Source organism: Pipra filicauda, unplaced genomic scaffold, assembly GCF_003945595.2.
Source record: "Pipra filicauda isolate LSUMZ 115617 unplaced genomic scaffold, ASM394559v2 scaffold80_size11013439_pilon, whole genome shotgun sequence".
NCBI lineage: Eukaryota > Metazoa > Chordata > Aves > Passeriformes > Pipridae > Pipra > Pipra filicauda.
The window spans coordinates 2,705,496-2,731,317 of record NW_024104987.1 but is presented as its reverse complement, the minus strand read 5'-3'; the positions used below and the strand labels follow the sequence as shown (position 1 = coordinate 2,731,317).

The following is a 25,822-nucleotide window of genomic DNA, read 5'->3' as shown; positions in this document are numbered from 1 at the left end:
AAAGTAGCCTGGTGGGTTGAATTTAAATGGTGATCAAGAAAATGTTTAAGGCTTCAGCACCAGCTAAAAGAGGTCCTAATTACTTGCAGTGTCTTCTCCACTTGTGTTAACAAGAAACATCAGGTAATACAACTGGAAAAGCTGAGAAATTTTAAATAGAGAAAACACCCTGAATCCTTTATCACCACAATAACTGACAACTTCAACTATTACAGAGAAGGAAATTTTTGGGTTATAATAGGCAGTGAGCTGCCTTTCCCAGCACTCAGTTCACTGTACCATGTTGCACCCATCTCTCCATCGTGGTCATTCATGCCTTAAATTTCCCAGTGCTTCAGAGCCTCCTCAGTTAAAGGAAGTGGAATATCACACTCCTCTTCAGTGACTTAACCAAGGAACTGAAAAGATCCCAGATTTTCTGGATGAGGGGTACAGGAATGTGTGATCACACATGAGTTTCTGTATCTTTTTCCTTTGTTTAATGATGTAGAGAAATAATGTTAAACAAACGGATGGGATCTCGGCAGCCTGCCCGGAGCACTTCTCTCTTTGGGCACATGATGGTATTTGATCACCCACTGGTGACCAAATAAAGAGGATGCAGAATTTCCAGGCGTGGAAACACAGTGCACTGACACCATCTGTGTTACAAAATATCTACACAGAACTGTGCTTAAAAAAACTCAGTGCAGGCTGATTACTAAAATTTTACATGTGGGTGGTATCAGGACCTTTAACTTCATTAGCAAACACTTATGTAGTTGCTCTAATAAGTAATTTCTACTCTTTCTAGTTTTAGTTAATTTATAGTACAAAATTCTGTAAGTGACAGGACATGTTTGCAGCCTCTTGGATGTTGTTGCTGTTCAGGAATTCTTATGTACTTTACTGTTACTTTGAGCTCTTCAGGCAGCTTTTAGTAATTTTTAATGATGCCAGCATTCAGCTAATGGTACAGGTAGATCTTTCACAAGACCCAATAAATTACCACTGAGTTTTGTCAGATGTCTTGTAACCAGAGTTGGTTTATTAGCACATCACCATTTGCCAACAGAAATACCAGAACTTAATTGAAATGGATTCTGCTAATTGAGGCAGAGGAAGGAACTAAAAAGCATTTGGTCATCTGGATTTCTCATGAGGCTGAAATAGGAACCAAATGTACTTTGAATCCTAGAGAAATGCACTGGGATCCAGTTCAGGGTTCTGCTTTTGAATGCTGTGATTTAGTGCAGAGTTTATGCAATAATGGACTTTTCAAGCATCCTAAAGTTCAGTATGGCCAGTTTTAGTGCTGATACGCTTCCACATGCCAAATGTTTGTCATGTTTTTGGGAGCCTTTGCCGGCCTTGTACAACTTGGAAGCAAGTAAAGCTCTCAGTGATGGATGGCAGATTTGCAGACTCACCACTGCTCCAGCGTTAGATTAAATGCAGTTTGAGTTGCAAACACATGAAGTCATGGAGCCAGTGGGTCAGTGCTCTGAAAGAAGAGCAAATGTTTACAGTCTGGTTCCAGTCTGTTTTGTGTGCAAAACATCTCGAGGTTTATATAGATGCTTCCCAGAGTGTAAATAGTAACTGGGAGGTGGCTGTTTCTCCTTGGTCGGTGCGTGTTTTCATAGGATTTCTGGGACTGTGTGTTCTGTGACTTGGAAGATGGGTTTCATCAATGAAATTGGAAAATCTTTTGCAGTATCAGTGTCTTTCCTAAAGTAAACTTTCTGGTAGAGGAGTTTGGATTGTAAATACTTAGGGAGAGAATAAAAAGATTTTTGGAGAAACAGAGTGCACCTGATCCTTGTGGACAGCATATCCTAATTTGCTTTCATGGGTTAATTTCTGTTGAAGTTCTGGCAAACAGCAGCCTCTTGGTTAGATGCTCTGGTGCTGTGGTGTGTCCCATGTGCCAGTTATTGTGTTCCTTATCCTGGCTCTGATCTCCAGAAGAGGCTGCAGCAGCCTTGAGTTTGCTTCCTATCTGGAAGCATTGTTGATCCCAAGGAATACCAGAGAATCCTACAATGATTTGGATTGGAAGGGACCTTAAAGATCATCTTGTTCCAATCCCTTACCTTGGGCAGGGACACCTTCCACTAGTCCAGATTCCCATCCAACCTGACCTTGGACACTTCCACTGTTCCAGTGCCTCAGCATCCTCACAGTAAAGAATTTTTTCACTCCAGGATAAAATGCTGTGCATTTCTAGGGCTTTTAATTGTTGGAAAGAGTCTCAGCAGCTTCTTAAATTTTTCATCTGTTTTTAGAATATGGCACATCCTGGTTTCCAAGAAGTCTTTCAGAATTAGCAATATGGTAAGAGTGTCTGGCATGGAAGAAATTGTAGTTTTGTAGACTTTAATGGAATGCTGTTTCGTATCTAAGAGCTGTAGTGAATTTGCATATTTTGAAGCAAGTCTTGTTAAGAATCTGTCAATTAAATTCCTTTAGGAGAGCGGGGTTTATACCTAGCTAAGGAAAATGAAACTGAATTTCTTCCCTCTTAGGAAAGTAATTGAAAACTGGAACAGTTTCCTCTGTGGTACACTACTATGCAGATTAGAATTCTTTTTAGAGTTTTAATTAGTTTAATTAGGATGGCATGTTGCATATGAAACTGCGGAAATGCTGTGAAATGGGAGGAAATCCAAGGTGAGCTGAGTGAGGGGCACTTGGAAGGGAGAGCAGAGCTGAACTGGGTGCAAGAAGGAGCAGCAGCTGATGCCAGAGGTATGTTGGGATTATTTAGTTCCAGGCTGACTTGGTGACGTCCCCTCTGTCACTCCCAGCTCCCGGGATGTGGCAGGTGCTGCCGGGGAGTCGGAGCACAGGAGCCCAGGTTGGCGTGCTCTGTCTTCATCCATTTGTTATCCACATTTTGAGAATTATGGATTAATTGGATTACACGGTAAATAGGGGATAATAGATTAAAGGGATATTATTGGGTTAAGCCCCTTCTTAAACCCCTTCACCTTTCTTTGTTAATACTGTTATGCAAGATAAAAATGTCAGCCACGAAATAAACTTGGTGTGACTCCTCCCTTCGGTGCTTTTGGAAATGAGCACCTTCCACCCACTGTGGCCCAGCTCTGCTGCCACAGGGTTTTACAAAAGATTGCTTCCGTGAGTCAGGACTTGGACCTTTTCCTTCTTTTAGGGCAGATACTCAGTTTGTGTGACCGAACACAAGGCAGGTTTCACTTCTACCCGGCGTGACGCAGTTCTGATGGCTTTGAAAGGAGTCAAACCCGGCTCGAGCCGCGGCTCGAGGGCTGGAAAGAGGAAATAGGTTTGTGCTCTCGGAGGTGGGACGAGCTGTGACGCATTTGTGATGTGTTTTGGTGGAGAGCAGCATTATTTTGTGCTCCTGGATCAGCAAGTGTCTGAACTCTCCAGTCTTGCAAAGAAACAGGAATTAATTCCAGGGCACTGAGCTTTATCTTTGAAATGGGCAGATCAGGTTTAAGCGACTATTCAGGTGGTTGAGCTGGAGAGAAAGGAACTGGGAGATCTGAGATGTGTGGTCTTGACACACACTGTCTGTGCTCCAGCCCTTCTAGGGCTGGGCCATTTGTGCTTCCACAGGCAGCAATGCCATTTCCCAGCAGTTTGCCCTTCCTTTTCAGGGAGTTTTGGATTAGTTTCACATGGAGCAGTTGGCTGCTCTGCACATGGCCACAGTAATGCTCATGTGGGAATAAATGGGGACTGCTCTGCTTTGGTGGGAGTGCCAGTTTGTCCTGGTTTTAACATAACTTTGGCCATAATTAACACTTAGAGAAAGGAAACATCTCACCAGGAAATGTGTTTTGTGTTAGCACACTCAAATATTTTGACCCAGATTTGCAGTTTGGTAAGTAAAGATACTGTTACTTACCTCTACACTTTCCCCTAATACCTTCAGCACCTTATTAAAAATTAGTTAATGTATATGCTTATTGTAAACTCCCAAAACACTGCTAATATGCTGCTTGAAGAGAGAGTGTTATATCTAATGTTGAAGCACAGAATGGCAATTCAGAAACAAATTGTTTCCCCTCATCAGAGGAGATTCCAAACAAATTGCTGGATTGCTACTATAAAATAGGAAAAATATATTTTTAAAATTTAGTTCCTTGAGTAAACAAGGTATAAGTATGATGGTGGAGTTTTGTCCTAGTCTGTTGAGTGGGGCATGTTTGCAAGAGGAATCCTCATTAGAAAGCACTGGGAGGAGGGACTGGTAAGAAATTAATTTATAGAAACCTGAAAGCTGTGAAGGAACCAAGATTATTTTATTTATCTCCAAGTCTGAGACCAGTAGAAGAAACCCGACCAGTAGAAGAAACCCAACCAGTCCAATGTCTCGACATGAGACTTGGTTAAACTTCTGCTGGTCTAACAATCAAGACAATTGTGGATTTGAGCTCATTAATGTAATTAGGATATGCATTCATGGCATAAATATATCATCTGGATCATCTCCCTCTTTTGTGTAACGTTTCAGACATCCCCTGTCTGGGTGGAGGAGGTTGTGCTCTCTTGTATCTCTCACACTGGAAATCTGCATTGATTTGACTAAAATGTTTCTCCCCTCCTTAGCTCTGTTTATTACTGACGTTTCAGAAGACATCTGGTGCAGCTTCAGAGGCAGCACTATTGATCTGCAGTCAGTCTGCTTTTGAATCAGCTTGGGGTGGGGTGGCAAGAACATAAAGGTTGTTGGAGTTTCTTTGCCAAAATCCTCAGCTATGGATTTTTCTGGATTAAGCCTCTATCAGAAAAAACCTGTCCATAACAGAGTGTGTGCTCTAAGCATTTTTAGGGTGCTGCAAGGTGCAGAATTTCCAGGCTCTGGTTATTCCTCCATCATCTTCCTTCAAGCTGCTTTTCCCATGTTATGGATGGGTTTGGTTTGTGTGTCAAATTCAGGCATGTACACACCAGCCTAAAAACATTGTAGGTGCCTGTTCTCACTCTAAACTAGGCTTGCAAAAAAGCTTTTCTCATGTGTTGTTTTTGTTTGTTTGTTTGTGTTTATATGGTTTTTTAATTAAATAAAATAGGAAATATTTGTTTCTCTTTTCTAAGAAATTCAAGTAAGGTCAGGAAGAGAAAATGTTTGGTGGCTCTTACAACTCTAATCTAGAGTTACTAAGTTATATCTCCTGTTTTCTTAAAATACCTGATTTATTATCTCAGACACTTAATAAGCCTTGTCAGTTCAGTATGTTCCACTGAACTTGCAGCCAGATGTCGATGGCTTGATAAATTGTGTTTCTTCTTTAAACCTTGTGATGACTTAATCTTTATTTGGTGCTTTTTTTCCTCTTTCTTTTTTAAACGATTGCTCTTGGAAAAAATGCAGTGTCCCTGTTCCCCTCGAAGAGCTAAAAAGCCATTTGGCTGTGCTAAGGTTTCAGCAAATCGTATTTAGATTGCTGACATTGTTTTCATGGAAACCAAATAAATTGGTGCCACTTCCTGGGTTTAAAAGATGTGTTCATCTGGTGTGTATTTCGTGTAGTCTTTTTTTCTTTTTTTTTTTTTGCCCCTCCCCAAAAAATATTTCTGTGGTTACTTTGCTTGACGCACTGACTAGACAGTGATCTTTGTGCCATGTATCAGCTATAAAAGATACCTGCTCTGGTTTTACCAGCAGGTAAATCACCAACTGTGCTGTAACCATGTCTTTGGAGAGAGAGTGAGTTGTAAAACTGGAGATATTTCCTTGTACAGGCACTGGCAAGTAGTTACAGTAGTTGCAGCGTTGTAAGGGAAGCTGTTGTGGTAACATCACCTTGATAGGAGCATGATTTAGGTGTGTTTTCTTGTAAATCACGTTCATGATGAACTGCCTTGGCTCTCTCAGTGAGGATCACAAGGCTCCGGGAGGCACAGAGGCTGGTTTGACTCAAACCTTTCTGAAAATGGAATACTTGACAGTTATGAATAAAGCTATTTAACAGTCAACTTCCTGTGGTTTACATGCATTTCTGAATCAGGAGGAGGCTGAAGGGCTGCAGCTGAGATGTGTATATTCCATCTGAACAAAAAAGGGCATCTGCTACAAGCAGTCAGAGGGACTGCTTAAGATCTGATATCCCAACGTGATACAATAGTGTTTAAAACAGCCAAAGCACTCTCATGTAACACTGGAAGGTCTTTGGAGCTGATGTGTAGGTGGTTCATTCTGTTGTATTGGGGGGTGTTCAAGAAGTTTGCTTTATTGCAGTACATCAGTATTCATGTGCTCAAGCCTGTGTTTGGTTTTGCCACTCATATTGGCATCTTTGGGCTGTGCTTTAAGTGCAGGGCAGGGCACGAGTCAGGTGCTGTGGGATGGTTGGTGTCTGCAGTGTCACAGGTGGCTGCTCACCTTCAGCCAAGCCACAGAAGTTTGCAGTTCAGAACTGCTCAACTGTAAAAATTACTTTAAAGGGTTCACCTGCATTTAAAAAAAAGAAGTTCAGCTGTGACTAGTTAAAGACTATCACATGGAATCACAGAAGGGTTTGGAGGGACACTTTCCATAAGATCAGGTTGCTCCAAGCCCTGTCCAACCCGGCCTTTAAACGCTTTCAGGGATGGGGCAGCCACAGTTTCCTGTCAGGGCCTCACCACCCTCACAGGCAAGAATTTTTTCCTAATATCCAATCTAAACCTACTCTGTCAGCAGGAAGCCATTCCCTCCTGTCCTGTCGCTCCAGGCTCTTTGTAGATAGTTCTCTCCATCTTTCATGTCGGCTCCTTCAGGTACTGGAAGGCCACAATTAGATCATCCCAAAGCCTTCTCTTTTCCAGTCTGAACATTCCCAATTCCCTCAGCCTTTCCTCACAGCAGAGGTGCTCCATCCCTCTGATCATCTTGGTGGCCTCCTCTGGACTCGCTCCAGCAGGTCAAGGTCCTTCCTGTCCTGGGGACATCACTATATATTTTTAGCTAATCTTTAAATTTCCGTCCTATGTGCTCACAGAACGTGGGTGTGAAGACAACAGGACTGTGATGGAGAGCTGCAGTTTTTCCTTGGGGGCAGATCCTGCAGTTTCTCAGTTCTGTACAGATTTTGTCCTCGGTGTGGCTCCTTTGTGGCATGACAGCCACAGGTTGACTGAGGGGCAGCCACGTGGCAGGGCTGGACGTGGTGAGCCACACTGGAGTTAGTGGGGCAGAGGGGGGAAACCCAGACTCTTTTTTCTACTCATCTTGGGTAAACCAGAGAGTTTACAGTTTGTCTAAGGGGAAATTTTAGGTGTGACAAGTGTCTGTTGAATACGGACATTTAAATACACTCACTGTCATGAATTTACTGAGAGAGATGTAGTTCTGTATCTACCAAGTGGTCTTTGGATCTGTTTTACAGGGATGTGACTGTATCATTTTCTTACCAATTTTTAAAAATTGGTGGCATTAAGACTTCCCTTGGTTGTTGTGTTGTGGGTTTTTCAGTGTTTTCTCTTAATTTTTGCACAAAATATGTAGGTTCACCCTTTGGAAAGGGACTGGAAGTCTTGCTTGGCTGCTTTGTGATGCTGCCTTTTTGAAGCTTGTTTAAATGGGTCAAAACTCTTTGGTTCTGTGGTAGTGCATTCTGATAAGGATCTGTTCACCGAGGTGGTTTGCTGCTCGGCGGTGTCTGTAGTTAGCAGAGCTCACCCTGCTGCTACCAACGTGGCCAGGGCAGACAGAAAATCCCCACTAGTCAGGGCCCTGCCTTGTAGCTGTGGTGTGGAAGGGTGGGTGGAAGAACAGAGGAGTTTGAAGCTGTTCAAGGTTCTGGATGCCGTGCAAATTGGTAACTTCCAATGGTTGAACAGCCGTTGTCCTTGGATGCAGAGTTGAGTCATGTCGGTGGCACTTGGTGTGTTGGGTTTGTTGTCCGAATAGATTTTCATGAGGTGAGAGCCCAGTGATTGAGCTGATGATGTGCAGGCAGGAAGCTGGTATGTCACTGCTGTATTAGCTGTGTTATCCTTGTAACTGGTTGATTTTAGAGTTCAGTCTCTTGAGTGTCAGCGTGGCCACCCTGATACTTGTCTGCTGTTGGCTCCGGTCGGTGACAGCCCGGGAAGCAGAGCTGGTTTCTTGCCGTTCCTCCCGGCAGTGACTTTGCTGTGTCACGTGGCTCTGGAGCGTTGCTGTTGCTGCAGGCCCCTGTATTTTGCATTTGTGATTTCAGGAAATCCCCTCTTTTAGGAAGCTGCTTCTGGGGGGTGTTTTCTGACCTTTCCAGGCTGTAGTTTGTCTGTCCCAACTGCTCAATCTGTTGCAGTAGCAGTGAGCCCTGAGACTTAAAGGAGGGGTAGTGACTTATGTATTCCAATGCTGTGGAGTTAATGGTTCTTTAGGGAGTAGACATTGCTGTAAGTAGTATAAAAAAGAGCTATCTGAGATGAAAATACATGTTTACCTACACACACACAAATACTTAGAGCCTCTGAGACCCAGGTATTCTAGAATAAATACCTCCACTTAATGAGTCTGGAATCTGGCTGATTTGTATGTAGCCCTGTGGGGAAGGGCAGGTTGCCAGCTCCTACTGGCACCTAAAAAAGAAATTAAATCTGACCTTAAATTTTATTTTGCCTTAATACTCATCTACAGACAGTGGTTTTAGCACTTGGAAGGCCTGAATTCTGATCCTGTTACTCCTGCTTGGGAAGCTTGATGGATTTGTGCATCAGGGTTGTTTATTTTCTGTGAAATAGGAATGCTCTTCCCTGTACACTTTCCTTACAGGATTGAGGCTAGAATGGGTGCTGAAAAAGATGTAGTTGTACAATACTGCTGTCATGGCAAGCAGTAGTTGCTGAGTGCCACTAAACTGGTTAGTGTTATTGCTGCAGTTTGTCATCCCAGAGAAAACTGGGACAGCTGAGCCAAACAGAAGAGAAGGGAAGGCAGTAGAGGTGTGTTGGACTCTTTCCCTGCAGGTGTGTCGAGCACAAGGCATGTTTCAACCAGAGCCCCAGTCTTGCCTCATTAAGAATTGATGTTCAAATTGCACACTTCAAGGTGTGGTATCTACTTGTGTTATGTAACTTATTTTAGTACCTGGAAAATTTGCAAAAAACCCTTGCTTATGTGTCTGCCAGAACCCTTTTTGGCCTGTTATTTACCCTCCCCTAGTTAGGTAGGGTAGATGCTTAGGTGGCACAATTTATTAGTGAGGTTTGATATTCATTCCAGATAAGTTTTCAGAGTTCAGACTGAAGTGAGGGGAAGTCGTTATCAGGGTGTAACTCCTGTCCTAATTCACTTGTCTGGATTAGATGTATCACCCTGGTTTCGGATGCTGCTCGAATTTCTCATCAAGCAAACTCACTCAGAATTCTTGCTCTTCCATCTGCAGAGCGAAAACACAGGTGGTTTCTTTTCTGCACTTGCTGTAAAGTAAATAAGTTACAGCTGGTCATCAGGAGCTTTCAAAAGGAAGCAGTTTGTGCTTCTGTGAGGATGCTGAGAACCCTAAAGAGGTGCTGCTTTCCTCTGCAAGGAATTCCCTCAGTACATTACCTGCTGCAGTTGAATTCAGGTGCAGCAGTATCCATTCTAAGAATTCCTCTCTAATCCCAGCACCCTGATGGAGTCCTGCAGGGTTGACTGTAGTTCAGGCTCACCATGGAAAACTCTTCAGTTCCGCATTAGTGGAGGGATTACAAACTGCAGTTACTATTTGCCAGGACAGTGCTGGCTTGGATCCAGAAAGTAACCTGGAATACCTGTACAGCAGATGTGATCTCGTGCAGTACAGCACCCTGGAGCTCTGCTCGTTCCTCCCAGAGGAAGGAATTCTGGTCCAGCTTGGTGTCTGATGGGAAACCTGAGTAAAAGGCTCCGTGTGTTGTGGTTTCTCATCCTCTGTTGTGCTCGTCATTCCCTGTGCTCCGGGGAAGTACCTGTGGGAATGGATCGTGTGGCACTGCAGTTATAAATTAACTTTCTCCAGTGATTAATCCCCATACCTGAATGTCTGTGTGTGCACACTCTGCAAAGCCTTAGAGGGATTGAATGTTTCTTTTCATAAGGAAGGTGTGGCTGCTTCATTGATGCTCCCTGTGGATAATACTTGGATTTATTTATCAAGTCTAAACTTGGAAAGAATGTAACTATTATAAATGTGCCTTCTTATGCTTTTAAGCTTAAATATTAACTGGCCTAAGAATAAATCATCAGTTGTGTTCTTAGTTTAGCTGCTTTTAAAAATGACAGTGATTAAAGCTTACAACACTTAAATGTAGATTTTGGTAAATTATCTGGACTTCAGAATGTAAACTATTGGGATCAAATACGTCGCTTATTTAAATAACTGTTTGATTTGTTTTTAGGGGGAATCTGTAAAGTATTTCTTGGACAACTTGGATAAACTTGGAGAACAAGTAAGTTCTTTTTTTATTTTTCTTTCGAGTCTTGAGTATTAAGTTGTCTTTGTGATCTCTGGGTTTTAAGTAGATGAAATGTAATCAGTGTCTACTCTAATAACTTTATCTTTAGTTAACTTTGACTGTTGCATTATCTCAGCAGTTCATCACTGACATGTCAAAAACACAAGGCAGTGCAAGGGCCAGGAGACTTTCTGGAAATAAAAGTTCTGTCAAAATTGAGCGAAAAACAAGTTACAAATGATTGTCCAGTCAGAAGACTGTTGAAGTAGCCCCTCAACACTAAATGATACCCAAAAATGACTGGGTTTGGGTTTACATATCCATTTAGGAACACTTGAGTTAAATCACAGGCCAGTAGTCTCTGAGGAAAAAGCTGAAGTTTCTGTAGAATACTTTTTTTATAGAACTGTTAGTTAATGCTTGAATAATGAAGTTGTTTGCTGATAGTCTGGGTTGTGTATTGCAGGAATGGCTGTGGAAAAACTGCCTTTAAAATGGGATGGTGCTTGAACTCTGTGGGGAGGCAGTTTCTCCTTGGTCGTTTCCAGCTGATGGCTAACAACTGAAGGAATCCAAACCACTTCAATTGAGCCCTGTTACATCATGCTTAATTTCATTTTTCTTTTTTGCCTTTAACAGATAAAAATTTGATTTTAATCCAGGCTGTTTCTCTGCTTTGAACTGTCACTGTTCTGACCGGAGCACCGGTGCGGAACGCAGGCGCTTCCCAGACCTCTGGCTTGGGAACTCCAGCACTTGCTCTCTGAATTAGGATTTGGTCTGGAGTTATAAGACCTGCACTTAGGAGGAGAACTGCACTTGCTTTAATGAACTGCTAAACTCTCTGCCAGTGGTGGATTTCTGGTGGTCTTTGAATCCAGTGCCACTTGAGTTTCGAATGGTTTGGTTTTCTTCCCCAGCACAGTTGGATAAAGAGTTTTGCAGTTTCATTTCAAAGTTCTTTATTTAGAAACTTTGGTCCATTCTTTGTTTAAAGTGTAAAACTTAGTCACTAGTTGAGTTTTTTTAATGTTTTTATATACACACACTTACTGTAGTGTGATGTTGCCGTGGGAATGCTGTGAACTCTGAATTACAGCTTTTCCAGCTTCAGGTTAGACCAAGTGGTGTTGAGAATCAGAGGGACTCATCAGGATCTTCTGTTGTAGAAAATGTTAAGTCTTTGAGGAAAAAAGCACTAAGTTTTGTTCCTGAGTAAAAGATTTGATAGGTTCTTCTGGTTTATTCTTATCTATATGCAAGATTTATCTAATGAATATTTCCCCAAGCTGTATTAATGTAAGTATTTTACTGTTCTTATCTGATGCAACTGGGCTGACCTGCAACTAAATTGCTTATAAACACACAGATCTGCCATTCGTGTGCCTGTTGCCAAAAAGGAGCTGATAACAGCACTGAGGGGAAAAGAACTTAATGTTCAGATTTAATCAATCAGCAAAAAAAAAAAAAGAGTATCTGACAGGCATACATGTGTGGGATCTCTTGGATTCCTTGCAACTGTTTGTTGTTGTTTCAACTGCCAGTGCAGACTATATGTATTCAAAATATCTCACAGAGAGATGTTGCTTTCCATGTTGTGATTGGATCTTAGTCATGCCTTAAATTGTAATTTTAACTAGGCAAATGGTGATGTGATACCCAAAAGGACTCCTTTAGAAGAAACAGACTGCAGTGGATTTGGGGAAGGAGATAATTCAGGAAGGAGGCACATGTTCCAAATCAATGTCTATATGGGGATGCTTGCAGGAAAAACGCTGATTGACAATGGCAAAACATTGAAAGAACTTGGAAAATAATACTCACTGCCATCCAAGGAAAATATTCACTTAATGCTGCAGCCTTCAGATGTGGAGAATGGGATCAACACTGAGAAAAGGGCCAGCAAGTGGCAAACTGCCAGTATCCCAAGGATCTGGAGAAGGAGAAAAACATAACCATCCTTCAAAAAGATAACTAAAGTACTGGGAGGTTTCTTAGGAGTTGTTCTGTTTGGTTTCCTGGAGCCAGATGATGGCTGGATACCCACACTTGTCTTGCAGAGCACTCCTTTGCTGTCTGTTGCATCAGAGTAGCCAATATCCAGGATAAAACAGAGAGTCAGGGAATGGTTTGGGTTGGAAGGGACCTTTAAGACCGTGGTGTGTCTTCTGTGTGTCTTCTGTGCGTGTAGAACTTGAAAGCACTTGAAAGGATTCTGTTTGTGGTTACAAGTGTGGTAGGAGTTTTCAATGAGTAATAGTACTTGAGAGGGAATTTGTCAGGAATTCCAGGGATAAGCTCCTTGTTCTTGAAAGCTTTACTGAATAAACATTACAGGTCAACTCCCAGGAGAGTTTGCTTTGTGCTCTTGTTTCGGTATTGAAGGTACATATGGCTTTTCCTATTATATTAATTGCTTTTATTTATTTACATGATTTAATAATTTCAGTCACTCCTGAGCTTTCCTAAGACTTTCTGTTTTTGTTCTGAGAACTTGAGACTAATTTCCTGAACAACAAAAGAATTCATATCCCCATTTGAAAATTGGAATAAGAATTGAACCTGTGACACTCTTGCCTACATGTTGACAGTCAGCTTTGCTCAAAATCCCTTCACATGTGCCCAGTGACATTTGATATAGTTACTGCTCTATTCCTCTGATTGTTTTCCCCCCTACAGTTTTGGTAGGAAAGACCCAAGATAAATTTAATAAAAAGAAAAGTCTTACCACTCTTTAAAGTTGCTTCATTTACTCAGACAAGGGAGTGGCAGCACATCTGCTGCTCAGTTTGGGGAGAACTCGATCCTGCTTTAGCTGTTGAGCTCTCCTGCAGGTTTAGGTGGTGTGGGGTTTGATGTGTAGCAGTGCTGCAGCAAAGGCCCAGGGTGGGGATCCTGTGCTTCAGAGCTGCTTTGTAATTTGTGCCACGATAAAAATCAGCTCCTTAGTCATGGGCAGCTGGATAAAGGAACCCGGAGCTCAGACAAAGCCATCTCTCCCTGGTTTCACTTTGGAGCCTACATGGTAAAGCAAAGTGACCTTTGAATTTTTGTAATGTTGCACTCCGTGATTTTTAGATTTTATTTTTGTGGCTTGAACTTGCCTTAAACTTGGGATACAAGTATTGAAGTGGCCATGGAGTTGTGTTTGTTCCCCCGCCCAGCCGACTGCTTGAATCAGACTTTCTGGACCATGGTCTCACACGTCTTTATAAAAGCTCCAAGTCTGGGAACTGGCACTGTCAAAGGAATATCATAGATCATTCACTAAGAGGAGACTGAAATTCCAAAACCTAAACAGCGCTCTCTGAAGTTGTGAGAAATGCTGGAAAAATGTGAGGAACAGTTTCCACAACAAGTGAACAACAAGGCTTTAAGCTCCAGCACAGCCAGCTGTCTGGGAGAGATGCTCCTTGCAGATAGCAGAAGGACTTGGAGCAGATGCAAAAGTGTAATTCTAGGAATGAAGAAATCCCCAGTCCAAGTCTTGAATTTCATGCTGTCAAAAGCTGACTAATAAGAGTTCATCATCCTGGAGCATCTGCATCCCTTGATGATGTTCATACAACAGTCAAAAAATAGTAAAAAAGCACTTTTCCTGCCTCTTGAATTCTGGGGAAAGGTGGGCTGGAGAAGTTCAGGGTGCAGCTGTGTGCCCTCCAGGCTGTGCTCTGGGAAGAGGCTGCTGTCCCCAGCTGCCTGGTTCTTCTCCTGTTCTGCTCATGGCACAGTGAATTTTGGACAAAGCCAGGCAGTGTGAGCTCACTGGTGTGGCACACAGCTAATAGAGTGACTTTTTGGACCGAGACAGCTGGATGCAAAAGATCCATGGCACAAACACAATAAGCTGCTTAAGTTTTGCTTTTCAGGCATAATTGGTTGCCTTAAAATCACTTAGTGAGCTGCTCTTTTGCACTGGAAGCAGTCGTGCAATATGCAGGAGAGCCTGGGAGGAGCAGAGAGCCCACAGTTGGAACAGGATATACCCTGGTTATTGATTTGGGAAACCTGTTTTAGAACTCATTTGCTGCATTGCAGTGTTGGCAGCCAGCGTGTTCCCCAGCTTTGTGAGGAGAGGATGAATAAAGCACAGAGTAATCCAGAGCAAGGGAAACGGGCATGAGGAATTGCTGGTTCACCTCCCAGGTTATTCATGGATCTTTGTCATGGAGAGCTTCATTTCTCTGGGGTACATATTTTGATGTAATATTGATGTGTTTCCTGTTCTGGACTCCAGATCTTTCCCAAAAGCTCCAGTGTTAGCATGTAAATACAGGTCTGATTATTGAAAACCTCGTGTTGTTCCTCTGCCACCTGCTCTCTCCATTGCAGCTCCACCGTGCCCGTGATTGTAGCCTATAATCTGCAAACTCTCCTTTACTTTTCTTTTTTTAGGATTACCTTCCCTCACAGCAAGACATCCTGCTGGCACGAAGACCCACCAAAGGGATCCACGAGTACGACTTCGAAATCAAAAATGTTCCTTTCAAAATGGTCGATGTGGGCGGGCAGAGGTCGGAGCGGAAGCGGTGGTTCGAGTGCTTCGACAGCGTCACGTCCATCCTCTTCCTCGTCTCCTCCAGTGAATTCGACCAGGTGCTCATGGAGGACCGGCAAACAAACCGCCTCACCGAGTCCCTGAACATTTTTGAAACAATAGTCAATAACCGGGTTTTCAGCAACGTCTCAATCATCCTCTTCCTAAACAAGACGGACTTGCTTGAGGAAAAAGTACAGAAAGTGAGCATCAAAGACTATTTCCCAGAGTTCGAAGGGGATCCCCACTGCTTAACAGATGTCCAAAAATTCCTGGTGGATTGTTTTCGCACGAAACGCCGGGACCAGCAGCAGAAGCCCCTGTACCACCACTTCACCACTGCTATTAACACAGAGAACATCCGGCTAGTTTTCCGTGATGTCAAGGATACCATCCTGCACGACAACCTCAAGCAGCTCATGTTACAGTGATGTGCAGAAAGACATTCTTGTTTCAGTAACTCTCGTGTGTTGGTTTGTTTTTTTTTTTTTAACTAGAAGTTTACAGCAGGAGTAGAGAAATCCAGATCCTGTCAGACTTCTTGATATGTGGCTAAAAGCTGCTGCTGAACACATTATTGCCAATTTCTGCAGAAATTCAGGCTTAAATCTCTTCCAGTGTAGCTTCAAGATGACTCAAGTTGTAATTTTATAGCAGATCTATGTCTAAGTTACCTGTAAAGTGGTAAATTTGACCTTTTGCAAACATGTATATCATCCTAGAAAATTCAGAATTCCAAGTCCAGACTTCCATGAAATTGTTGCAATTATTAGACTGTGGCAGTAATTTAGGGGTGGGGGGGAGAAACTTTTCACATCTAACTTCATTACAAAGACTGTGATACCATAGCTGACTTATGATTTCTCAGGTCTACTTTTGGTTAGAAATCCCATCAATCCCTTGCTGGAATCATCTGTTTGAAGCGCGGATCCCTGGGCGTAACGTACTTCCTGTTCAAGTACAAACTTTAGCCTTGGGTTTGAATAGGAGATGCTTTAAAAACGCTTAAAACTGGGAGCTTCAGACATGTCTGGCAGGAAGTGCTGAGTCCAGGGACGAGGGATTAGTGGTTGGCACAGTACACGGATTCACTCCGGCGTTGTCCGTACGTCTCGGAGCCATGGCAAAGCACAGAGCACTCTGGTCTGGTCCTCTGGACATTCTGATGTGGGAAGGGGGAGCAAGCTCAGCTTGTGTTTCATATCTTCACTAAGCAGATGTTCCGTGTGGGTAACAGATGTTCCACGTAGGTAACCCGTTCTCGAAGCGCTTTAACTTAGCACTGGTTTGTTTTAATTCCCAGCTCCTTCCAAGCTGCCTCCTCGGAGTCAGTAAGGCCTGGTGATGGAGAGAAGTACTTGCAAACCTAAGTGCCTCCTTGTGTTCTGTCCTCCTCTGGTATTTTCAGTGGCCTTATGAGTTCCCAGCAGAGGCCTTGTGTAGCTGACACCGTGGAGATGAATGTTTTTTTTCTGGAAAAAAAACAAACAAACAAACAAAAAAAAATGTGTCCCAGCAGAACGTGCTTCAGCTGATGAGGTTCTTTCTGAGACTTTCCAGTGGGGTCTAAGCAATCCTAAGTGTACTTGAGCCAAATACGTCGCACAGCATCTCCCAGAGTGCTGCTTGTGACCGTTTTACCCAAAGTTCCATTGCAGTTTTATTTCTTTTATTTTGGGGGAGGGAGGTGGTTGTTAGTGTTGCCATGTGATGAAAAGAAATAATAATAATAATAATAATAAAACCCAGTGAAAATAAAGCAATGCTCACATACCCTGTGGCACACTGCAAAACCACAGTGAGCTGTTGTGTTTCAGAAGTTAGTGCAGCTGCCACGTTTCCCCCGGGCTGCAGTGTCATGGGGGCAGTTCAGCTGCCCCTTTGCCCCGTGGAACCAGTTCCTGTGGATCATGATGGTGGCCAATCCCTCGGTGAATTCTCATTCACATCCCGTGCACGTGGCGAGCGGTGGGACACGGTGTCCCTGCCAGGACATAGGAAAGCTGCCTGTCTCCTGAACTTATAGCCTTTACTTACTGTGATTGTAAATTGTATTAACATCTCTGTACCTCGTTCTCCTGGCAGCAGAGGGGGAATAGTGTATTTTTATTTAGTGAGGTGCTTTGAAAGACCTCTATTTTTTTATATCATCCAATGGGTAGCCATAGGTTAGTCTGTGATTCTGGTCATCAGGCACTATCTTGGGAGGAAAGAACTTTGAAAAGAGCTTGGGAGAAGTCACAGTGCAGAATCTAAAAATAATCCTAAAGTCTGGATGCAGCACTGATGTCGGGAGGATGAATAGAATTTTAGATGGGGATATTTAATGTAGATTTTGCTTCTATACTGGACATGGATTATTTCTGATTTGGTGAGTTCATATGTGAGCATTTCAAGAAGGAGGATGAACTAGAGACCTCAGGAAAAACTAGTGAGGCTCTTTCAAGGACTGGCCATCCTTTGGAGAGGGATAATGGTTGATTTGATTGGGCTTTAAGTGCTCTATGAGCAGACACAAACCTCTGGTGGCCTCCAAAGTCCAGTGTTGGAAAGCAGAACCTGAACAAATCCATGCCCCACCCTGTCAACAAGATGAGGAGTTGGGTTGGTTTTTTCCCTTTGCTGACAGTTGTCTGAACAAGTTTCTTTTCAAAAAAGAGAACTTATCTCTGAATAAAACAGTTAATTTGGAGAGGTCTGCAGTATGTGCTTTGGAGGATGTCAGACCAGATGATTGCAGAAAAGACTAAAAACTGGTAGTGGATGATAGGACGATTACCAGGGATTTATTTAAACACATTTATGTAAAATAATGATGAATTTTGTGTCAAGGGACCTGTTAATTTACTGAAGATCTTTCAGACTGATGTCAGTCTAAGGATGCAGCCAGGATCACCAAGGCATTGGGCACTTCTGACCTTGGCCAAAGTGGGGATCAAATTCAGCAACTTCTCTCTGAACCACCCCAAAAATCCTTGGTTTTAATCCTCTCAGATCACTGTCCCTGTGAACCCCAGGGCTTGTAAGAGAGTAGGGGGGACCCCAGTGCTGGGTCACTTGTAGGCCCTGGTAGATAAGCACTATATGAATCTCAGGCAGAAATTAATTGATTTAATTAAATAACTGAGTCAGATCACTTGGGTTTTCCACTCCCTGTTCTTGAGAGGGGGGTGAGACAACACACCTGGATGTACCTGTTTACATGGTTCCTGTGTTAAAATATGGCCAAAACCCCCAAATCATCACCCTTGGCCACCTTCAGACTCACTCTTCATCAGCTCCCTGAATGGAGCACAGTGTGGATGGTTGTATTGCCCTTCAGATTTATTTCTAAATATCATTTCTTTATTGCAGGACATAATTTTGGTACAAGGAACCAAACAAGTGACAGTTGTCTAGTGAGAGTGAAGCTTCCTCATGGAAACCAGTCTGTGGTACAAGGTTGGGATGCATTTCTGGTGAAGGTGGGAAAGCAGGTACAAAATCAAGTTTTACAGAAAATCAAGTTTCCCTAAATTTCTTAGTTCTCTGCTGGAGTGAGCTCTGTTCCATAGATCACTGACCCTGTGGAGATGAACCACTGCCTTGTACAACCTCCCTGTACTTAAAGGTGAAATTGGTGTTTCAGCGACTGTTCCCTCCTGCAGGGTGTTAAATGAGATGATTGATACCTAAAAACTGTGGCTGTTCATCAGGGCTTGATAAAATTTCACATTTTTTAATATATTGTATGTGGGAGCGTAAGCCATCAGTTTGTGTGAAACCTCAGCTTTCTTCTGGAATAACTGCTCTTAGAAAGAAGTCAGGTTGATCTCAAAGGCTGTTCATTGGGCTCATCTCTAAGTAGCTTTACATTTTGCCCATCAGCAGGTTGATCAGGTTGGGTGGGTGTTCCAAGCTTCCTGACCCTGGGCTGGGGACAGGATTCCTGGTGTGTGTCCAGGGTGTCCGTGGGCAGCAGAACACCCCCCTGGTTATTCCTCTTGCGGAAGGTCCATCTCCCACCACCACTCCTGTCCCAGCCCCATCCGAAGTCTCGTGCCGTGCCCAGTTGTTCACCACTTCACTTTACAGGTCTTGTCTCTCTGATGGTACCATTAACATAGTTTTTAATTTCACAGCATTGCAATACAGTGCCATTTTGCAATTTCTTTGCGTTGTACTTGAAAATAAGTTGAATTGCAGACTATTTAAAACTGCTTTCCTGCGCTTTCAGTAGCAGTGAGAGCTTACCTTACGTGAAGCCTTTATGTAAAAATATATTTTGTAACAACCTCATAGATCTTTAACGAAACCAAGATTTGTATTAGCTTTGTATAAATGTTTGTGGCTTACAATTTTATATGTTGTTTAACTTTTTATAAACTTTCCAGGGACTACTTTTTATTGTAAATTTTTTTTTTCTCCTTGCTTTAGTTTAAGATTGGCAATAAATTATTTCTAAGGGAGGTCTTAGAAGAAAAAGCATCACTTCCTTTTTATAAAATGGTTAAATTGATTCACAGTTTAAAACCTTACACTTGCTTGTACATTGCTCTGTACATACTCTCCAAAAGTGTTGCCTTTCAGCTATTAATATTTGCCTTGTGTACAAAAATTACTGACGATGAATAAACATATACAGCCTCACGTTAGTGTGATGAAATCATCTTTTCAAATTAATAATGAGTGGAGGCAGCCAACGGACTCTTTTTGGGGGTTGGCAAAGGCCAGCTGGTTTGCTCCTGCCACATCTTGTCTTTCAGATAAAATATGTAAGAGAGTCAAGCAAACTCCCTGCTAAAAGGGCTCCTCCAGGTTCTGCTGGGCCTGATGACTCCCTGCTGGGGAGGCACCAGGAAAATGCTGACTTGCATTTGACAGCCCGTTTGGTGCTCAGTATTTAAAATATTGGTGGCACTCGGGTGTGCTCTGCGACAAGTCTCTATGAATTATGGATTTCAGTATTGCAGAGTTGATTTTACTGGGGTTTTTTTAAGCTGTCCTCTGACTAAGCCAGCCTCTGCCTCCTGGACAAACGGGTCACTGGCTGCAGTATGAAGCAGTATTTTGCAGCAAAACATTGATTTCTCCTTTGTCAGTTTTTATAGGCCTGAGATGCTTCATTTTCCACAACAGCCTTCGGATTTGGCCGGCGTGCTGTGGACACTAAATCCCCGGAAATACTCAGCCCAAGTCATCCTTGTTTATGCAGTTAGTGCTCAGCGTTAGCATTTATCTTGCTAATGGGGATACAGGAGCTTGTAGGAATTCTCAGCAGTGTGAATGTTGCTGTGGGCGGGTCGGAACCTGGATGCAGAGTGCAGTGGACTGAAGTGAGTTAAAACCCTGCCAAACGCCCTGGAACTTAAACCAGCTCCATGATGCAGTTTGGATTCCGGGTCCTGCCTGTCCTAGGGAAGCTGTTTCTGAGGGATCATCGCTTCATCTCTTGACCACTTTGTTGTGCTGGAACAGTCACATCATCTGAGCGCTGTTTGTGATGTTTCTCTGACTTTGAAATCCAGTCTCTTCAGTTGTTTTTTTTAATTGCATCCTATTTCCTGAGCTGCCACCAGCCACCTGAGGAGTAAAACTAAACCCATCTAGAACTCAACAGGTCGTGTTAGTTGGTTTTTAATCCCAGTATTACAAGTGTAATTGCATCACTTTCATGTGGGCTTCTAGTTAAGTTCTTGTTGACTAAAGCTCTGAGCAACCTGGTCTAGTGGGAGATGTCCCTGCCTGTAGGAAGGGGTTGGAACTGGATGAGCTTTAGGGTCCCTTCCAACCCAGACCATTCCATGATTCTGTGATGATCCTATGAAAGCTCTCCTTAGGAATGGGTTAGTGGTGTTGGACCATCCAGCAGCTGGAGCCCTCACAGGCTCCGATAACCTCAACACACTGATGTGCCAGGGGCTGAAGTGGTGGGAAGAGCTGAAGTGGGAAGGAATGTGTTCCAGGATTTGTGTGAGCAAGTGGAGTTTCTTCACGTTCACAACTCCTTTGATTTACCAAAACACCTCGCTGCACGTACTGAACGTAGGTTGGGTGTTCAGGCCTCTTCCTTCCTGTTAAAGTAACTCGGTGATTACACAACAACTGACAGGAGGGAGCAAAACTGGAGTGGGGCTGTGCCCAAAGTGTCCCTGGCTGCCCTGTCAGCAGCAGGAGCCGGTTCTGGAGCCGACCCTGGTCCCCTGGTCCTGTTCTGAGAGGAGCTACCACTGAGCTGTGCAGCAGCTGAGGGTGAAGTGCTGAGGAGCAGCTGCCAGGCAAGCACAGCCCCAGGGGAATCCAGCTGGAAATGGGACAGGAATCTGCACTGGCCCAGACCCTGCTGGGTTTTCCCTCTGAAACAAAAAAGGTGATGGCATTGAGGTTCTTCTGGTTCCTAATCCACTGACTGGTTGTGTTTTCCACAGAAGCCGAGATGTTTTCGCTGTGCGTGAAATGGGAATTACTGAATTAATAAGGATCCAGATATTCCAAGTCCTACAAGGTTTGCAATAGTGTTTTATTTGTGCCTAACTTCAGATGCTACTGGATTTCCTTCCTCTGCTTTCTTCCCTTGGGTTTTTATGCACGTGAGGGGTAAGATATCGGTTCCTGCTGGAGTGCAGCTTCCACCAGCAGCAGCTTTCTGGGCTCTGGGATTCTTCCTCACTATCACTCCTGAGAGTGCAACTTCCGAGTGATCCCTGCTCCTGGGTGTGAAACACGGAGCCAGTCCTTAGCCCAGTTCAGTGAACAGGCTGCAGATGAACTGAGGATAAGGAATCAAAACATCCCAAGTGAGATGTGCAGCGAGGGGGAGACGCAGTCCCTGCCCCTGCGTGCGGCCGAGCTGCTGCCCCTGCTCAGCTCCACGCAGGGAGCCAAGGGTTTGATTAATTGCTGAGCACTGGATCTGACAAACCTGGATTTGGGGCAGGCTGCTGCCAGCAGAGCTCTGCTGCAGTGCTTCCAGCTCCATGTGGAGGTTAATATTTAAAGGCTGAGCCCTCCCAGGCGCTGGCTGTGAGCAGCAGGTCGTGTTTGCTGTTCCGGGGGCAGTGAGGGCTCCGAGGTGCTGCAGGGTAAGGCAGGAACGTGTTTGTCAGCAGAACCAGTGAGTGAATAAATCCCATTTCTCTGCCTGGATGGTTGGAAACATGGTGACCCAGTAAGATGATGCTGATCAGTGCAGACTGGTTTTTATTAATTTAGTGCTTGCAGAGCAGGAGGAAGCACAAGACCCCATGCATCCAGCGGTATCCAAAGTGAGTTTTTCCCACTCCCTATTCCAACGTTCAATATAGTGGATCTTGCCTGTATAAAAGATGCTGACTCCCTGCCCAGGATTCTCCCCATGGACAGGTAGAACCCAAATCCCTGCCTGATACTCGAGGGAACGGCCTGAAGTTGTGTCAGGGGCAGGTTTGGGTTGGATATTAGAAAAAGATTCTTCCCCCAGAGGGTGGTTGGGCACTGACCAGGCTCCCCAGGGCAGTGGGCACGGCCCCAAGGCTGCCAGAGCTCCAGGAGGGTTTGGATGATCCTCTGGGGCACAGGGTGTGACTCTTGGGGATGGTCCTGGGCAGGGCTAAGGGTTGGATTTGAGGATCCTGGTGAGTTCCTCCCAGCCCAGCATATTCTGGGATTCTGTGATTCTCTCTCCAATGCAGCACCAGGCCAACCTTGGGTGGCTCTCAGCCAGGCTGCAGGTGCTGTCCTGTCCTCTCTGAGCCATCTGCAGCCTGGAAGACAGTCAACTTCTCTGATGTAGAAGAGAGACAGCCCTTTATCAGATCCAAAGGGGAAGCAGTAGTGGAAAAAGAGAAGGAGGACATCTATTTTAACATTCCCACTCCCCCAGACGGCCTTTGTGCTGGTTAGGGAATGAGTGACTGTTTCCAAGTTGACCACATACCATGCAAATGATGTTTGTGGGACGACACCAGCCATGAATAGTTCACTTCCAGTGAGCAACTCACCTCCAGCACTCCCTGCATTGGGCTGTTCTGGCAGTGCCACGGGAGGTGGGATCACCAGCCCCCACATCAGGTTCAACTCTGAGCCCTCCGTGCACCCCCAGTCCGTGCCTGGGACTTGTTTGTTGTTTTCAGCTTTTATTGGAAGAAAAGGCAGTATCTATAAACAATACAGGTCCTTCTGGGGTTGCCTAGGCACAGTATTTTGCACTTTTTCTGTATGAGCTGGATTCTCTTACATTGATCCAATAGTAGCTGTGAATTGATGACCCTTTCCTGCTGTAGTCTTCATTTCCCCTGAAGAAGAGGGAAGCTAACAAAAGAACTTCAGTGAAATGAGCATTTTCCAAGAGTTACTAACATCAGGATTTGCAGGTGGGCAAGTTGAGCAAGGCTTCAGCAGCATCAGCCTTCTTACATCACGTCTGGCATTTGCTGAAAATTGTCTACAATTAAGGGGAAAACTTCCTCTTTTATTCCTGCAGATGACTCTGCTTCCCCCTCTCCCATTCCCACTTACAAAACTTGAGGGGAAAAGGGGATGGTTCTCATTTTATCCTCTGCTGTGCTCCACAAGCTGCCTGGGAAAGGGACACCAGCCTGACATGACTCTGCAGCTGAAGCCACTCCAGCTCTCCTTCCCTCTCTCTGTTCCCAGTGTCCCTCCCTGCTGATGGCATTGCATCTCTGCCCACAGCAGGAAACCTTTCTGCTGCTCCTTCTCTCACCTCTAATACTCAAGGTGAAATATTACTGAACACTTTTTTGTTTGCCACTTTTTTTTGTGGCAAATTCTAAATCCTCCTCTCATTTCCAGTGAAATGGTGGCTTTCATTGCACTGCAATAAAGCATTGCAGAGTCATCTCTGCACTGTCTGGGGATGCCTCTGGGGGAAAGGGACATTTTTACACATGCAAACGTCAGCAGCAAGTCCGTGGCAGTTCCCTTGCTCAGCTGAGTGACACCACTCCAAGGACCTAATTGTGGCCCAAAAGAAAGATGGAGAGACTATTTCCAAGGGCCTGGACAAGGGGGAATGGCTTTAAATGGACAGAGAGCAAGATTAGATTAGATATTAGGAAGGAATTCTTCCCTGTGAGGGTGGGGAGGCCCTGGCACAGGTTGCCCAGAGAAGCTGTGGCTGCCCCATCCCTGGAAGTGTCCAAGGCCAGGTTGGACAGGGCTTGGAGCAACCCAGGACAGTGGAAGGTGTCCCTGCCCATGGCAGGGGGTGGAATGAGGTGATCTTTTAGGTCCCTTCCAACCCAGGCCATTCCATGATTTCTCCCTTTAGAAAGGCAACCCCATTTGCCTGAACCGGTAGGTTTAATACATGGAGGACATTCAGACATTTAATATTCAAATTAATTGCCAGAAGCAGCTCCTCTCTAAAAGGCTAGCAAGGTAAAGTGTTGTTTTCCCCTCTCCACAGGAGCAGGAGTGGAATATGAAAGGATCTGGCAGCCAGCCAGCCGTTCTGCTGGAGCCAGGCTTTCCACTCCACGTCTCCCTACCCCGTATCATTTGCTTGCAGCGAGACAAATGCCTGTGATGATGCCAAAGAAAGGAGAGCAGAGGAGGAAAACACAGTCTGGCACCTTCTCTTCCTGCCCTGGCTCTCCTAGGAGGTGGAGCTTGGTGATTCCCTGAGCAGGTGCTGTCCCTTGGATGAGAGTCACTGCCCAGATGTAGGGAGTGTTCCTGGGAACCAGCAACTTCAAGGGTCACCAGGAGGGAGAAAAAAGCACCTGCAGAGAGCAATCCTCAGCCTGAAGTGGTGTCCCAGGTAGGTGGGATGAGTCACTCCCCAGAAGTGATCAGCCCAGCACTTGCAGATACTCCAGTGAGGCGAAACCAGCTCGGCCCCACACCTTTGTGCTCCAGTTCCCTGATAAGGAGAGGCAGGTGTGAGTGAGATAGAGCAGAGCACTGGAGATCCCTGGAAGAAAGATCTGGATTATCTTCTTTCTGAGGGTGATTTACAAGGCCCCCTAGGACCCCTTTGTGGCAGGGTTTCATCCATCCCATCTCCATGTTCACTTTTGTAACAGTCACAGGCCATTGTAGATAAACAGCTCCGGATCTTGGCAGTCATGTGGGACACAACCCCACGTATTTTAGTTCCTTAAAAGCAAAAGAACAACTAAAACATCTAAAACCGAACTGAAAACTAAATGTAATTTCACATTTCCATAGCTGGAGCTCTTTGGCTCACACGTTTCTTTAGCACAGGCTGATTTTTTTCCTCCATCTTGTGGATTTCTGTTTGTGGAACACAAATGTCACCCCATCCTTATGTCCCAGACTGCTTGGGGAGGGCTCCTAATGCAATGTTCAGGAAAAATACCTCAGAGCTGAACGTATTAATAAGAGAATCAGCAGATCTTTGCTTGACTTACATGGCAAGATTATTCTCTGCACCCAGTTGTGTTTCAGGCCCGTAACAGTTTGAAGCTTCAGATCAAACACTGTGGAGGAGCTACGAGGTGGAGGGAGAACCATGATCCATGTTCATGGTCCTGTGCCATGATCTGAGCCCAGCACTGATTCCAGGAACATCTGAGCACTAAATATAACAGCCTTGCTCACTCAGCAGCTTTGGGTCCAGCAGATACCACCCTGCTTCAGGACAAGGTACAGGACAAATCATTCTGCCCTGAGGGGAGGTGTGAAATTGAGTCTCTCAACTTCCCAGGATCCCTCTTTTCCCTGATTTATGTCACTTTGAAACGCTCGAGAGAATAATGGAATTATCAGGGGAAAAAATAGAACATTAATGTGTGGATATTTGAACCATGGGCTGAATTCTTCCTCTATCTTCCAGCAAGCCTCACTTGTGTTTGGAAAAGCTTGTCCCCATCCTGTATGTCCCTGTCCTGCATGTCCCTACCCCATGTGTCCCCATCCAGCATCTCTCTGTCCCTTGTGTCCCCATCCTGCCTGTCTCCATCCTGCCTATCCCCA

General features: G+C 44.4%; 1 protein-coding gene across 1 annotated transcript in view; it reads left to right on the top strand.

Moving 5' to 3' along the window:
* GNA13 (G protein subunit alpha 13) overlaps nt 1-19,531 on the top strand; it is a 29,354-nt gene extending 9,823 nt beyond the window's left edge. Inside the window, exons 3-4 of the mRNA XM_027749781.2 lie at nt 10,309-10,359; nt 14,761-19,531. Of these exons, the coding sequence (XP_027605582.1) occupies nt 10,309-10,359; nt 14,761-15,333 (624 nt within the window). The 3' untranslated portion in view covers nt 15,334-19,531. The remainder of the gene's footprint in view (nt 1-10,308; nt 10,360-14,760) is intronic.
* The last annotated feature ends 6,291 nt before the right edge of the window (nt 19,532-25,822 follow it).